General features: G+C 35.7%; 1 protein-coding gene across 1 annotated transcript in view; it reads left to right on the forward strand.

The window, feature by feature from the left end:
- The window catches only part of LOC148778308 (histone deacetylase 9-like), a 189,405-nt gene that overhangs the window by 131,168 nt on the left and 42,000 nt on the right, over positions 1 to 16,237 (forward strand). The window contains exon 6 of the mRNA XM_088833608.1: positions 15,521 to 15,605. Coding sequence (XP_088689734.1) covers positions 15,521 to 15,605 — 85 coding nt within the window. The remainder of the gene's footprint in view (positions 1 to 15,520; positions 15,606 to 16,237) is intronic.

Raw genomic sequence — 16,237 nt, forward strand, 5'->3', positions numbered from 1 at the left:
AGGTCTGATTCCTGTGTAGGGAATATCCCCTGGAGAGGAGAGCATCACAATACATTCCGGTATTCTTGCCTGGAGAATCCTTTGGACAGAGGAGCCTGGTGGGCTACAGTCCATACGGTTGCAAAGAGTCAGATATGACTGAAGCTACTTAGCATGCATGCATGCATTGAGGGAAATAATCATTAGGAACAATTTCCCTCAATTATTAACCAACAAAATGACAGTCTATCAGTGCAATGTTAGGGCTGGCTTTTTTTTTTTAATTAATTAATTTTAATTGGAGGATAATTTCTTGACAGTACTGTGGTGGTTTTTGCCATACATTGACATGAATCAGCCATGGGTTTACATGTGTCTCCCCGTCCTGAACCCCTCTCCCACCTCCCTCCCCACTCCATCCCTCTGGGTTGTCCCAGAGCCCTGGCTTTGAGTGCCCTGCTTCATGCATCGAACTTGCTCTGGTCATCTATTTTACGTATGTTTCAATGCTATTTAGAACTTCCTCTTAATGGCTCATATGAGAGCTAAGTATGTGTCTCTCTACTCAAATCTGAGTTCAATGATATCACATTATTAGCTTGAAATAAGCCTTGGTCGGAGTATTTACACCATGGCAATCAGCAAATGCTATTAATACAAATTACAGGTATTTTTGAGTCAGCTGTTAAACATTTAGCACTGTACCGCTGCTACATGATATGAAATGGGTCTGCTTAGCAGAAAAGTCAACATTTCAAAAACAGTATAGTAAAAATACTGTTCTACTTAACAAAAAGTTAAGATAACACATGCAAGTCATCAGAATAAAGAAGATAAAAAAGCAAGTGAGGGTAAGACAAATAAGAATCACAGACAATGAAGCGTGAGGACTGTCAAAATGTAACTATCAGATTTAAACTTATTTTGTAAAACAGGGACTTGGAAACAAGACTTTTTGCTTATAAAATGAATAAAGCTTTTTTTTTTTTTTAATCAACTACGGATGTCTAGATTGTAGACGTTATGTTAGGAAACTACACATAAAGCACTGACTGCACATCCCTTAAATGTTACTGAAACTTCAGCTTAACGTGCACCTTTTAATATATGTAGTATTTTCCTAACTCAGCTGTGCATTTTGAAATGTTTTCTCGTTATTTTGCAAAGTTACACTCTAAACAAAATATCAATAGTCTGAATTATGCAACTATTTGTACTCATTATCGTCTTTCTGCTGCTGCTGCTGCTGCTAAGTCACTTCAGTCGTGTCCGACTCTGTGTGACCCCATAGACGGCAGCCCACCAGGCTCCCCCGTCCCTGGGATTCTCCAGGCAAGAACACTGGAGTGGATTGCCATTTCCTTCTCCTAACAGACCATTTTTACCTGTCAGTTCATTTTTAATTGTTTAGTTATTGTCATAGATGCTTAAATATGCCACTATGTCCAAACTTTCCAGTTAAGTATCATGGAAACTGTGGTATACTATTTGGATATGATAGTAAACAGAGGCACTTCCTTATGGTTTTCCTCCTTGCATTCACTGGCTGATATATTGTGAAAGTGACATTTCTCTGAGCTGCAATAGCTTTGAGTAGAACTCAACTAATAGAGTAATAACCACTGTAATAATCTGTTAGGCTAGCCCACTTGTTCCTGTTCTTTTTTAAAGGAATTCCTTCCATATCTCCTGTGAATCGAGTGGCCATGACTGTACCCTTTGCCTCTGGGTCCTCCTGATGTTCTCATAAGATACATTAGGTTTATATCACTTCCCTTGGCCAGAGGTGTTTCTTTATTACTGTGTGATGTCGCCATTGTCTGTATGAAGGTAGGTTGCAGGCAGATTAGTCTGAATAATCTCAGTAGTCTGTCAGTATAGTAACCTGATGATCTGTAGAATCTGTTCTGATTTACTTTTTCCCCCATCTGTTTGGTCAAGGATTTTAATGACTCCAAATGAGTAAAAGGAATTATTTGGAGAATGACTCATGAACCACAATATGGATAAAATTATATCCAGATTTACTTAAGCAATCAAATTAAACATATACAACTAATTGCAGACATCTCTAAGATAATTATTTAAATGATAGCTGGGTTTTAACCACCAATCCCTCCTCACTAGGGAATTGAAAATAGTTCATCAGTATGGAGGCTCAGGTCTATATGACAGTCTGCTGCCCTTATCCTCTTGGTCTTGATCATCATATTCTTCCAAAATTCCACAATATCTTTGGTCCTGACAACTGAATGCTTTCTCTGTTTCTTTTCTGAGTTCCTTTGCATGTTATAGGGGACTTTCAGTTCCCTTTATAAGTGAATTTGTGGCCTGTATCTGAGAATGTAACTTGTTCTTGCTGAAAAATCTATAATCTCATTTTTTTTTCCTTAGATGTGCCATAATATAGTAGAAAAAGCATGGGCTCAAGAAGTAGAAGTAGACTTAGTTTCCCTATTCCCTTGTGCTAGAAAACATATTCTCTTTTTAAATTGCTTTTAATTATTCAGTATGGTATTTATCCAGAAAATTGGTTTAGGCATGAATGTACAACTCAGAAATATCACAAATACAACACATATATAACCATCAACAAGGACAATTTCAGTACCTCAATAGTTCACATAAACACGTTCCCAATCAGTACCTCCTTTCTCTTTTCTGAAAGTAACCAGGTTTTTAGTTCCTAACATAAGATTTTAATTTACCTTTTCCTGTTTCTGAGATTTATATATATGAAATCATACTATAGATACACATTCCTTTGTATCTAACTTCTTTTGCTCAACATTGTGGGGTTAATCCATGTTATTGCACCTAGCTATAGTTTCTTCATTTACATTATTAGGTTCTATAAAAAGAATTTCCAGGACAATGTCATGATTTATTTATCTATTCTACTTTTAATGAATATAGGGAATTTTTTTAGTTTAGGGACCATTAGTAACAATGATGTGATAGACATTTTATATATCTTTTTGGTACATTTGAACACACATTTTTGTTGAGTATATATCGAAAGGTAGAATTATTGCTGGGTCATGAAGTATGCATATATTTATTTTTTTGTAGAAAATACCAAACTGCTTTCCATGTGGGTTGTCACAATTCATACTCTATCAGCAGCATAATACCTATTTCCATTATTCTGTATCCCACCAAATCTTGGCATCAGCAGACTTTTTAAATTTTAGACATTTTTATTGGCAGTATCAGTTCAGTTCAGTTCAGTCACTCAGTCGTGTCCGACTCTTTGCGACCCCATGAATCACAGCACGCCAGGCCTCCCTGTCCATCACCAACTTCCAGAGTTCACTCAAACTCATGTCCATCGAGTCGGTGATGCCATCCAGCCATCTCATTCTCTGTCATCCCCGTCTCCTCCTGCCCCCAATCCCTCCTAGCATCAGACTCATTTCCAGTGAGTCAACTCATCGCATGAGGTGGCCAAAGTATTGGAGTTTCAGCTTTAGCATCAGTCCTTCCAATGAACACCCAGGATTGATCTCCTTTAGAATGGACTGGTTGGATCTCCGTGCAGTACAAGGGACTCTCAAGAGTCTTCTCCAATACCACAGTTCAAAAGCATCAATTCTTCAGTGATCAGCTTTCTTCACAGTCCAACTCTCACACCCACACATGACCACGGGAAAAACCATAGCCTTGACTAGACGGACCTTGGTTGGCAAAGTAATGTCTCTGCTTTTTAATATGCTATCTAGGTTGGTCATAACTTTCCTTCCAAGGAGTAAGTATCTTTTAATTTCCTGGCTGCAATCAGCATCTGCAGTGATTTTGGAGCCCAAAAAAAGAAAGTCTGACACTGTTTCCACTGTTTCCCCATCTATTTCCCATGAAGTGATGGGACCAGATGCCATGATCTTCGTTTTCTGAATGTTGAGCTTCAAGCCAACCTTTTCACTCTCCTCTTTCACTTTCATCAAGAGGCCTTTGAGTTCCTCTTCACTTTCTACCATAAGGGTGGTGTCATCTGCATATCTGAGGTTATTGATATTTCTCCCGGCAATCTTGATTCCAGCTTGTGCCTCTTCCAGCCCAGCGTTCCTCATGATGTACTCTGCATATAAGTTAAATAAGCAGGGTGACAATATACAACCTCGATGTCTCTTGCGTTGCGTCTGTATAGTAGTATATATAATCGTGGCCTTGCTTTTCCAGAATACTAACGAATTTAAGCATCTCTTCTGTTTATTACTTGTACATCCCTAGTGGCTCAGCTGGTAAATAATCTTCCTGCAATTTGGGAGACCTAGGTTTGATCCCTTGGTTGAGAAGATCCCCTGGAGAAGGGAATAGCTTTCCACCCCAGTATTCTTGCCTGGAGAATTCCAAGGATAGAGGAGCCTAGCAGGCTGTAGTCCATGTGGTTGCAAAGAGTCAGACACAACTGAGGGACTAACACTTTCACTTTTTTACTTATTGAAGAGCCTATTCAGGTTTTTTGTTTACTTTCAGACACTGATTTAAGCAGCTCTTTGTAGAGTCTGTTGTTGGTTTCATATGTTGAAATATTTTGTCTGTCTTTTCACCTTCTTAATCGTGTACATTGATAAGTAGTACTACATTGAAAATTACTTTTATCAATCATTTCCTTTAGGATTAATTCTTTTTGTATTCTTTCTGTATATTCCAAATCCTGAACGTATTCTCTAATCTCTTCTTAAAGATTTTGCTTGAACATTTAGATGCACAGTTCTTCAGGAATTGAATATGTATATAGCATAGCATAGAAGTTAAGTTTTTTAAAAACTTTTTCTTGTACTATAGGTGATTTACAATGTTGTGTTAATTTCAGGTGTACAGCCAAGTGAATCAGTTATACATGTATTCACTTTTTAAAAATTTATTTTTTTTAATTGAAGGATAATTGCTTTTATGCCAATACAGAGCATTGAGTAGAGTTCCCTGTGCTATACAGCATGTCCTATTAGTTATCTATTTTATATACAGCAGTGGGTGTGTATGTTTGTCTCAATCTCCCAATTTGTCCCTCTTCCCCCTCCGCCTGGTAACCATAAGTTTGTTTTCTACATCTGTGATTCTACTTATGTTTTATAAATAATTTTATTTGTACCCTTTTTTTTGGATTCCACATATAAGTGATATATGATATTTGTCTTTCTCTGACTTACTTTACTCAGTATGACAGTCTCTTCAAGTGCATCCATGTTGTTGCAAATGGCATTATTTTGTTCTTTTTTATTGCCGAGTAATATGCCATTGTGCAGGCTTCCTAGATGGCTCAGTGGTAATGAATCTGCCTTCTGATGCAGGAGAAGCAGGTTCGATCCCTGAGTCAGGAAGATCCCCTTGAAAAGGACCACTCTAGTATTCTTGCTTGGGAAATCCCATGGAAAGAGGAACCTGACAGGCTAAAGTCCTTGGGGTCACAAAAGAGTCGGACATGACTTAGTGACCAAACAACAACAATAATGTGCCATTGTATATATGTGCCATATCTTCTTTATTCATTCCTCTGTTGATAAGATGTTTAGTTTGCTTCCATGTCCTGACTATTGTGAATAGTGCTGCAATGAACATTGGGGTACATAAGGTTATTTAATGTGAATATATAGTTAATCTAGTACCATATATGGAGAAGGCAATGGCAACCCACTCTAGTACTCTTGCCTGGAAAATCCCATGGGTGGAGGAGCCTGGTAGGCCGTAGTCCATGGGGTCGCTAAGAGTCGGACAAGACTGAGCGACTTCACTTTCACTTTTCACTTTCCTGCATTGGAGAAGGAAATGGCAGCCCACTCCAGTGTTCTTGCCTGGAGAATGCCAGGGACGGGGGAGCCTGGTGGGCTGCCGTCTATGGGGTCACACAGAGTCGAACACAACTGAAGCAACTTAGCAGCAGCAGCAGTACCATATATTGAAAGACCATTCATTTCTTATGGGTCAGCAGTGGTGTCTTTCTACATATATACATGGAGACCCTAGACTTCTCCACAGGTCTCATTTTCTATCCTTGTGACATTCTCGAACTGTCTTTGTTTCATAGTGGTATAGGAAATCTTGATATGTAGTAGAAGAAATCTCCCAGTTTGTTTTTCTTCAAGGCAGTCTTGGTTACATTTATCCCCTCCGTGGTTTTGTATGCAATTTTAGAATAACCTTGTGCAATTTCATACACAAGTGTTAGTCACTCAGTTGTGTCCAACTCTTTGCAACCCTGTGGACTGTAGCCCACCAGTCACTTGTCCATGGCATTTTCCAGGCAAGAATACTGAAATGGGTAGCCATTCCCTTCTCCAGGGGATCTTCCCAATCCAGGGATTGAACCTGTGTCTCCTGCATTGCAGGCAGATTCTTTACTGTCTGAGCCACACAAATATATGGATTTGGTTCACCATTAAAGGCAGAGCTTCTCACATATTAATAAAAATGTTGTTAAAAGGCACACTTCCTCTGATATAATGACAAAGAAAGTTGGAATATAAAAAGTGAAGAAAAAGTTAAACTACAGAAATGTACAAAGGAAAACTTACATGGCTAAACCAGTATCAGTTAAGTGAACTTTAAGACAAAATAAAAACAACCAACTAGAGATAGACGGTTCACAGTTCAAATACTATTAACTGGTAAGATAAAAAATTCAAAGTTATAATTTAATAACAGAGCTTCAAAACATACCAAGAAAACATTGAATGAAACAAATGGAAGGAATAATTAACACCACAATCATAGTGATAGACTTTAAGATACCTCTTTCAGTAGCTGGTAAACAGTAAAAAGGGGAGTATGTGTAAGATTTAAGCACCTCAATAAACATGCCTTAATTGAAATATATAATCGGCTATACCCAGTAACCGCAGAATATCATTCTTTTCATGGACACTTGTAAAATTTTCAAAAATAGATTATATTTGTGGATGTAATACAAGTTTCATTAAATTTCTTTTTTTTTTTTTTTTTTGGTTCTGCCATCTTTTTATTTTTAGCAGTATTTAAACGCTGCCATAGTCTCATAGATATCAGGAAATAATGTGCCAGACCACACAAAAGTAGATGATTATAAATGACTGAACAATATATTACTTTTAAAATATTTCGTTTAGATATAATAATGGCAGTAGTTGTGTAGACTTTTGCTTTTTATTGTTTTATTGTTTATATGTTTTTACCAAATATTGAGCAGTTTCAAAAGAACATTTATTAAATATGTGCAATATATAAAGAATCACAATGCAATGAACAACTCTCTACCCACCACCTACTTGAAGAGAAAGAAATACTTTCATATCCCCTGTGGGACCCTGTCAGGTCTTAATCAAAGCTTTGAATTTTGTGCTAATTATTGTCCAGCTTTTCTTTAGTTTTGCCTCATATGTTTGTATGCCTAAACAAAATACTGGTTAATTTTGTATACATTTTTGAGCTTTCTATACACTTTCACTTTTCACTTTCACACATTGGAGAAGGAAATGGCAACCCACTCCAGTGTTCTTGCCTGGAGAATCCCAGGGACGGGGGAGCCTGGTGGGCTGCCGTCCATGGGGTCACACAGAGTCGGACACGACCAAAGCGACTTAGCAGCAGCATACTATGGAAATATAGGTGTAAGATTATGCTGATTTTTTGCTGTCTAGACAAGATTCTTATGTATTTTTGCATGTCAGTTCAGTTCAGTCGCTCAATCGTGTCCGACTCTTTGTGACCCCATGAATCGCAGCACGCCAGGCCTCCCTGTCCATCACCAACTCCCGAAGTTCACTCAAATTCATGTCCATCCAGTCGGTGATGCCATCCAGCCATCTCATTCTCTGTCGTCCCCTTCTCTTCCTGCCCCCAATCCCTCCCAGCTTCAAAGTCTTTCCCAATGAGTCAACTCTTTGTGTGAGGTGGCCAAAGTATTGGAGATTTTGTGCAGAGTATAATATCATAGTGAAACTAAACTAGAATTTATATTACATAACATAAATAGATATCCCACATTCATGGATTAGAAGACTTTATATTGTAAAAATGTCCATACTGTCCAAAGTGAGCTAGAGATTGGATTACAATTCCTATCAAAGTCCCAATAGCATTTTTTTACAGAAATAGAAAAAAAATTCTAAAGTTCATATGTAATCAGAAAAAAACACAAAAAAGCAATCTTGAGAAAGAGGAGCAAAGTTGGAAGCTTCATGTATCCTGATTTCAAAAAAATTACAAAGCTACAGTAATCAAAATAGAAATAAATCCTCACATATATGTCAACTGATCTTCAAAAGAGTGCCAGGAATGCAAAATAGAGAAAGGATAGTCTCTTGAACAATGACATTGGGGAAGCTAGATATCCACTTGTAAAAGAATGAAACTGAACCTTTATCTTACTCCGTACACAAAAATAAACTGGTAAGAGTTAAATAACAAGACCTCAAACTATATAAATCCTAAAAAGAAAATAAAGGTTAAGTTTCATGACTTTGCTCTTAACAATAATTTCATGGATATGATGCCAAAAGCACTGACAACAGAACAAGCCAGTGGGACTGCATCAAACTAGAAAGCCTCTGTACAACAAAAAAGAGAATTAACAGAGAAAAAAGACAAACTGTAGATGGGAGAAAATATTTGCACACTGTATATCTGATAAGGTGTTCATATCCAAATTATATAAGGAACACTTAACAGCTCAATACCAAAATATAATAAACCTGATTTTTAAATGCACTAAGGACTTGAATAGACATTTCTCCAAAAAAGATATGTTAATACAAATCGCCATCAGTTATATAAAAAACGCTTAGCATCACTAATCAGGGAAAAGTATGTCAAAACCACAATGAGATATCACTTCCATGTGTCAGAATATCAGGATGACTATTATAAAAAATGGAAACAGTGACAGACTTTATTTTCTTGGGCTCCAAAATCACTGCAGCTGGTAACTGCAGCCATGAAATTAAAAGACGCTTGCTAACTTGTATGTATGGAAGAAAATCTGTGACAAACCTAGACAGCATATTAAAAAGCAGAGACATTACTTTGACAACAGAGGTCCGTATAGTCAAGGCTACGGTTTTTCCAGTAGTCATGTATGGATGTGAAAGTTGGACCATAAAGAAGGATGAATTCCAAAGACTTGATGCTTTTGAACTGTGGTGCTAGAGAAGACTCTTGAGAGTCCCTTGGACTGCAAGGATTTCCAACCAGTCAATCCTAAAGAAATCAACCCTAAATATTCACTAGAAGGACTGATGCTGAAGCTCCAGTACTTTGGCCACCTGATATAAAGAGCCAACTCACTGGAAAAGACCCTGATGCTGGGAAAGACTGAAGGCAGGAGGAGAATGGGGTGACAGAGGATGAGATGGTTGGATGGCATCACCGACTCAATGGAACTGAGTTTGAGCATACTCTGGAGACAGTGAAGGACAGGGAAGCCTGGCGTGCTGCAGTCCATGGAGTTGCGAAGAGTTGGATACACCTGAGCGACTGAACAACATTATTAAGGAAAAAAAAAACAAAGACAACAGGTGTTGGCAAGTACATGGAGAAAGTATAACTTTTGCACTCTGTCAGTGAAGATACAAAATGGTGCAGCTGCTATGGGAAAGAGTAGAGAGGACCCGCACAAAGTTAAATGGAGTACTACCATGTGACCCAGCAATCCCACTTTTGGATATTTATTCAAAAGAATCAAAATCAGGATCTCAAAGAGATAACTAGCACTATGAACACAGAAGTGCTATCCACCATAGCCAAGATATAGACCCAGCTAAATGTCCATTGACAGATGACTGGATAAGTAAATGTAATAGATACACACAATGGACTACTAGTCAGTGTTTAAAAGGAAGGAAATTCTGCACTATGCAACAACATGGATAAACCTTGAAGACATTATGTCAAGTGAAATAATCCAGTTGCAAAAAGACATACATTGCATGATTCCACTTATGTGGTATATAAAATAATTAAATCCATAAAATCAAAGAGTGGAATGGTGGTACAGGGGGTGAGGAGAAGGGCAATTGGGGATTTATTAATCCATGGGCATAAGATTCCATCAAGCAAGATGAATAAGCTCCAGAGTTTCCCTCTACGATGTTGTACCTATAGTAAGTAATAATGTATTGCATACTTAAAAAATGTGTTAAGTAGTTAGATCTCATTATAAGTGTTCTTACAATAAAATGAAAAATAAAATACTGATGAATACAAAATAAAAACATGAAGTATAAAATAAGACTAAAAAATAAAGTGGTTGTATAATTTGAAATAAAAAGACAAATAGAAAATCTCCTGTATTTGGAGATTTCAAAATACAGTCTCTCATGTGTCAAAAAAAATCATGGTAAAAATTAGTATTTTGAGCTGAATGATGATGGAACTATAACCTGAATTTACAGACAAATGTAAGCTTTAAATGCATATATTGAAAGAAAGCTTAAAATTACAGACAGAAACACAGAACTCAAGAAATTAGAAAATCAAAGCACAAATTAAACATGAAGTGAGTGAATGAATATAAAGAAACAAAATAAAAAGCATACAATACTATAAGATTAAAAATGTCAAATTTTAGTTCTTTGAAATAGTTCTCAACATTGATAGAACTCTGCAAAGATTGGTTGAAAGAGAAATCCTATATTACCAGCTCTCTGAATGAAAAAGGGAACTTTACTAGAGATTTTAGTGTAGTAAAAGGATTATAAGAGAATTGTTTTTAAAAAACCTCATGTAAAAGAAAATTGAAATTCTATTTGAAACGGAAAAATCCTTGTAAGAATATAAGCTTGCAAAACCTGAATCAAAAAGAAAACTTGAACAATACTATAATTAAAAAAAATTGAATCATCAATACTAAATATACCTACAGAAAACATGAGACCCATATGGCTTCATCAGTGCATTCTGCTAATAATTTATATTGCTTTATACTAAAGGGAAAGATGGGAAAATAATATTTCACAGCTGTTTTTTTGAAACTAGTATAATATAGATACCCAATCTGAAAAGAACTTTATAAGAAAAGAATATTACAGGAAAATTGTGCTCATAAATATAGTACTTAAAACCCTATACAAAATATTAGTAGTTCATCATTATCTTAAAAACCCATAATTGTGTTTAGGCCACAAATGTAACATATTAACATTCCAAAATTATTTGTTATAATTTACCACATTAAGGGGATGAAGAAGAAATGTGGCCATTTCAATAGATGTTTAAAAATTAGTTGAAAAATTAAACACTGAATTATGAACTACTTTTGGTAAACTGGGAATAAAAGGAAAATTTATTAACTTGATAAAGGATATCTACAGACATTCTATAGTATGCATCAAATTTAAAGGTGGAATCTGAGAATTTTTCTTTGAAATAAAAAACATGACAAAGGTGCCTGTTTTTACTGCTTCATTTTACCATTATATTTGTGGTCCCAGACAGTGCGATAGGGTAAGAAAAAGAAATTTAAAAATAGTAAGATTGAAGTGGCATAAATAAATCATTATTCATAGAATATGACTGTATATTTAGAAATCCTGTACAAAATCATTTATACATTATTAGAATTAGTAAGTTTAACAAAATTAGTTAATTTAAAAATCAGTTAAAATCAATTATTTTGATTTAAAAATGAATTATCTTTCTTGATTTTCCTGCTCTTTTAGTCTAAAAACATGCCCTGATTATGGCAGGCAACTAAGAGGAAGAATCTGCTCCATTTAGGTCAGTTGATTTTGGAAAGCCACCTAAAGGCTATCTCCCCATGTTTTGAGGGTACCTGGTGGGTCAGACATTAAAGAATCTGCCTTCAATGCAGAAGACCTGAGTTCAGTCCCTGGGTCGGAAAGATCTCCTGGAGAAGAAGATAGGAACCCACTCCAGTATTCCTGCCTGGAGAATTCCATGGACAGAGAAGCCTGGAAGACTGCAGTCCATGGGGTTTCAAAGAGTCGGACATGACTGAGTGACTAACACTTTAACTTGTTTTCTTTTTTCCCATGTTTTCTTTCAATTAATCCTTTCTCCATTCATTCAACTTTTTAAAAAAATGCCTATTATATACTAGGCCCTATCTTTGCCTTTACATTGGTTACAACGAAATAGAGTATGACACACATGGCTGATTACAGTACTGTGTGTTGAGTAAACCAGAGTATTTGTGTGCAAAGGAGACAAGGAGGTGGAAGCAGTTTGCTCTATCAGAGGATTTTAGAAAAGAATCCAGAGCAGGCAGTGTTTGTGTCCTTGAATTTTTTAGAAAGATTTCAGTTCAAAGAAGGATGGGGAAAATAAAATTCAGAGGGAACAGAATAAAGGTATAAGAGTGTAAAAATACTTGGCATAAATGTAATATAAAAGCTAAGATTAGTTAGTAGATCGTTTGCTTGATTGATGTGTGCATCTATCCTCACGTACCTGTTATATTTTGTAAAATCTGATTAGCTTTTTGTTTCTGTTCTTTTCTGAATCATGAAAATAATAGAGATGATTTCCTTGGCTCTTAAGTACAAAGTAAGTTTTGAGCTTCTCCAAGGATACCCTTGCCTATTTCCATTAGTGCCAGCTAAAATGATTTTTGATATTTTAAATGATCTGGTTCTAAGGAATCTGAAAGTTATTCACAACATTATAATGGCCACAACTTTTATGGTGCATTAAAATAGCTGTAGTACTTACAAATTACATGGTATGTGCAACTTAACAAACATCTGAATTATATTAATACAGTATTGTAACTTTCTATAAAAGATACAGAAAAATAAATATCCCTGTATTGAGTCTGAAATCTATATAAAGAATTGCTGTAATGATTGCATTTAAGCTTTAGATATAGGAAATCTAGATGAGAGCTTCAAATATCAAGAAGTTGTGTTAAAATCATCTAGTGTATCTTACAACTATTATTGCTTGATGGAATTGTACAACAAAGATGGCTGGATAGTTGTGTGATATTTCCTACATCTGCATCTGTTTTATCTAGTATAAAACATGAAGAAGTTCTTGGGTTTGCATAAATTATTGCAATATTTCCTTATTTATCTTTTAATAGTTCTTACTAACATTGAGTAGCCTCATTGCCAGTATTTTTGCTACATATTATCAGCCAAACTAAATACATAATACAGCTTTATATTCTTTTTTCTCCAAATTTATAAAATATGACTATTTAACATTTTATTACAGCTAGTTATTAGAATTTACTAATAATGACCAATACTCATAAATATTTATAAAATAGATTCTTTAGTCACATGTTTTAGTGTTTATAATAGTGAATTATTAAATCAGCAAACTCTTCTAGAGAAGATAACTCAATTCTGTGGTCCTCTCGACAAAGTTTTAATTTTATGAAAACAGAATCTAAATGTTGCTTGCCGTCTTGCCACCTGAGAGTATTACCCATTGCCTTCTCGGCAGAGCTACTAGAGAAAAAATAAAAAACCTACATTGAGAACTCTGTGAATTCAACTCTATGTGTATACATTCAAAATGAAACAAATTGGGCAATTTACTGAAGGTTAAATCCTCTAAATGACATTCACCTAAAACATGCAGGAAAACAGTTTGGGAGGCTTAAATTATCAATGTAATTGCCTTAATTCTCTAGGTTACTTTCATAAATAGACACAACTTTATCGTATCTAACTGATTATTCCAAATTGGGGGTTTAGGGTTGTTTGTATTTTTACTCTTAACACCCTGAATCACCTTTATTTTCTACATAACCTAAGTCCTAAAAATAGCCCACAGACCTAATGTGAGAGCATTCCAGAAATGAGGTTTTCACATTAATGCTCTGCCTGTAGCTTTCATTCCAGTAGCTAGCGCCTTTCAGTTTGTCAGCATTTTCACCCTCAAGTTGCAGGAAAGCTTTTTTAAGAACCAAATATGCTGATACAACATTGTGCCTTTGTTCTTAAGTATTCGAACAAAGAATGATATTTCAGAACGTTTTATTAGAAAAGTCTACCTGATTTCTATTAAAAAGTTTTCTCTAAGCCCCGAGACAGAAGTGAAAGGAAAGATTATGAGCAAGGTAGCTCAACTCTGTCTAATTCTTGAGTAAGAGTTTTCCAAGTAACCTTCCGTTTATGATTCAGGAGTTCCTCTGAGTTAAGAGGGTGTTACTAGGGTAACATATTTTTTTAAGATACTATCTGAAATACCAAATTTTTAAAAAATGATTTTTAACCAATTTTAAGTGTTTAAAACTGCAGAACGTTTCACTGATTGTGGGGCTTTTTTTCTTTCCCCTCTTGCCAAACTGTATTGCAAGTAACCTTTTGATGTTTTAAAAGTTTTTCTTAGGCAGCTAAGAAAAACACCCTGGAAAGTTATATTTAGTGAATCTACCCACATATAAATATCCCTGAGCTAGTCTGCTATCCTATGGCATCTGGAAGAAAGGTGCTATTGTTGCAGATCCCATGACTGAAGTATAGAATAATCAATTCAGAGAGACCCTGGGGGGAAGATTCACTCACATATGCTGTGGAAACTTGGAATCCTGGAGTTTTTTATATTCTTTTTTTTTTTTTCCTGCAGATGAAGGGATATAGATGAATTCATGGTTTAGCACAATGTCTAATGACATCATTTCCCATTCCTGCCTTATAATAGTTTGGTATATTTGAGACTACTAGCTTTAAATTTACCAAAAAAGCTTGTTTGTGGTTGTCAGTCCCTTTTTTACTATTCCTTTCCTTGCTTTCTGGGACACAATAGCAAGATAGCTATTCTGTTTGCAGGCGCTCTGGCTGTGCAGTTTGTCCTGCTCCACACCAAGCCATATCACCAAGGTATTCCCCAGGGATGCATCATGAGATTTCGTTCTGCCAGAACACTCCATAAATTACTTAAAGCTCTTCTTCATTTCTTGCAAAACAATATTTGCTGAGCTTCCCCATGAAAAATCAGTGTTATTCCAGAAGATCAGGATAGATTTGCAAGACAGGAATTTGTCCTGTGCTTCCACATCGGTATCTGCATAGATGTGAATACAGTGGAAGCCTAATGAAAGTGTACAGTTATTTTATCTTTGGTAAAATATTTGAAATTTTTCGCTACTATGTATTCAGTAGCAGTTGAACAAGAGCAGCTATGTCTCGTGGCTTTCTACTGTGACATATCCAAATATATAAGGTAGTTAGATGCAAAAGCACTGCGAAAGTATGGATAATAGACTTCCCACCTTCTGTCTACTTCAGCTTCCCTGAGGTTTTGTCTGCAGGGCCCAGCCGCATGTACCCACATGATGGAATTAGTTCTGTGAGGAACCTACAAAAATTACACAAGTAACTCCGGTTTTTAAATATGACTAATATACAGACACACACCTGCTTCAGCGACTTCATAGATTAGTTTTGTGACCAACAGAAAAGCCCCTTGGAATTTAATTATGTTGCTGCAAAACAGAAAATAAAACTGGCTACACTTTTGCAACTGATATCAGCAAAATGTTAATTAGTTCTTAGAGCAAACTTTTTTTTTTTTAAGGTTGTTTCAGTTTTGCTTTTGTCAAACTTACAAAGTCATAATGTCCTGCTCATGTTATAATTTGCTGTTCTTACAGCTGGAGCCACTTGCAGAAGATGTTCTCCATCAAACTCCAAATACGAATGCTGTTATTTCTCTACAGAAGATCATTGAAATTCAAAGTATGTCTTCAATTTTTTTTAATATTTCTAATAAGGTACTCATTAAACATATATTGAGAATTGAGCACATGAAAAATATATGAGTTTTTCAAATATAAGGAATATATATGAAGTAATTATAATTTGTACCTACTATGTATTCTTACCTAAATGTGTCATTGCCTTGCTTTTTACTGTGGCAGTCTTGCACTGATAACACAGTTGGAAGATTCTAGATTTAGAACCTTGCTTTTCTCATATTTTCCAAGAATGTTTGGATATTTTTTCCTTTACTGCCACTGAGTATCTACACAGAACAACGAAATTAACATAGAAACTGTGATTATATTGTCCAGTGTTAACTGAGGTAAGTTATCTCCTAGTGATGTTGGAATTCATCAATAATTTACTGGTTTTAAAGAAAAAGTTCATGAGAAAGCCTACTATGAAATCCAACTGAACAAAAAGGGAGAGTTAGAGACTTTTTTAAAACTATCCAGTTCCTTTCACATCAGTGTTACTTTATCAGGAATTTTTCTTTTTAGATGATAACATGCATGAGCTTGCTCACACACACTCATGTACACATCCTTACACTGAAAGCAGGCACAAATTAATATAAAAGTTAACATGAATGGGAAAACAAAACGGAG

The sequence above is a fragment of the Moschus berezovskii genome, chromosome 3 (assembly GCF_049115385.1).
Source record: "Moschus berezovskii isolate FMDL1 chromosome 3, NW_MosBer_1.0, whole genome shotgun sequence".
NCBI classification, from domain to species: domain Eukaryota; kingdom Metazoa; phylum Chordata; class Mammalia; order Artiodactyla; family Moschidae; genus Moschus; species Moschus berezovskii.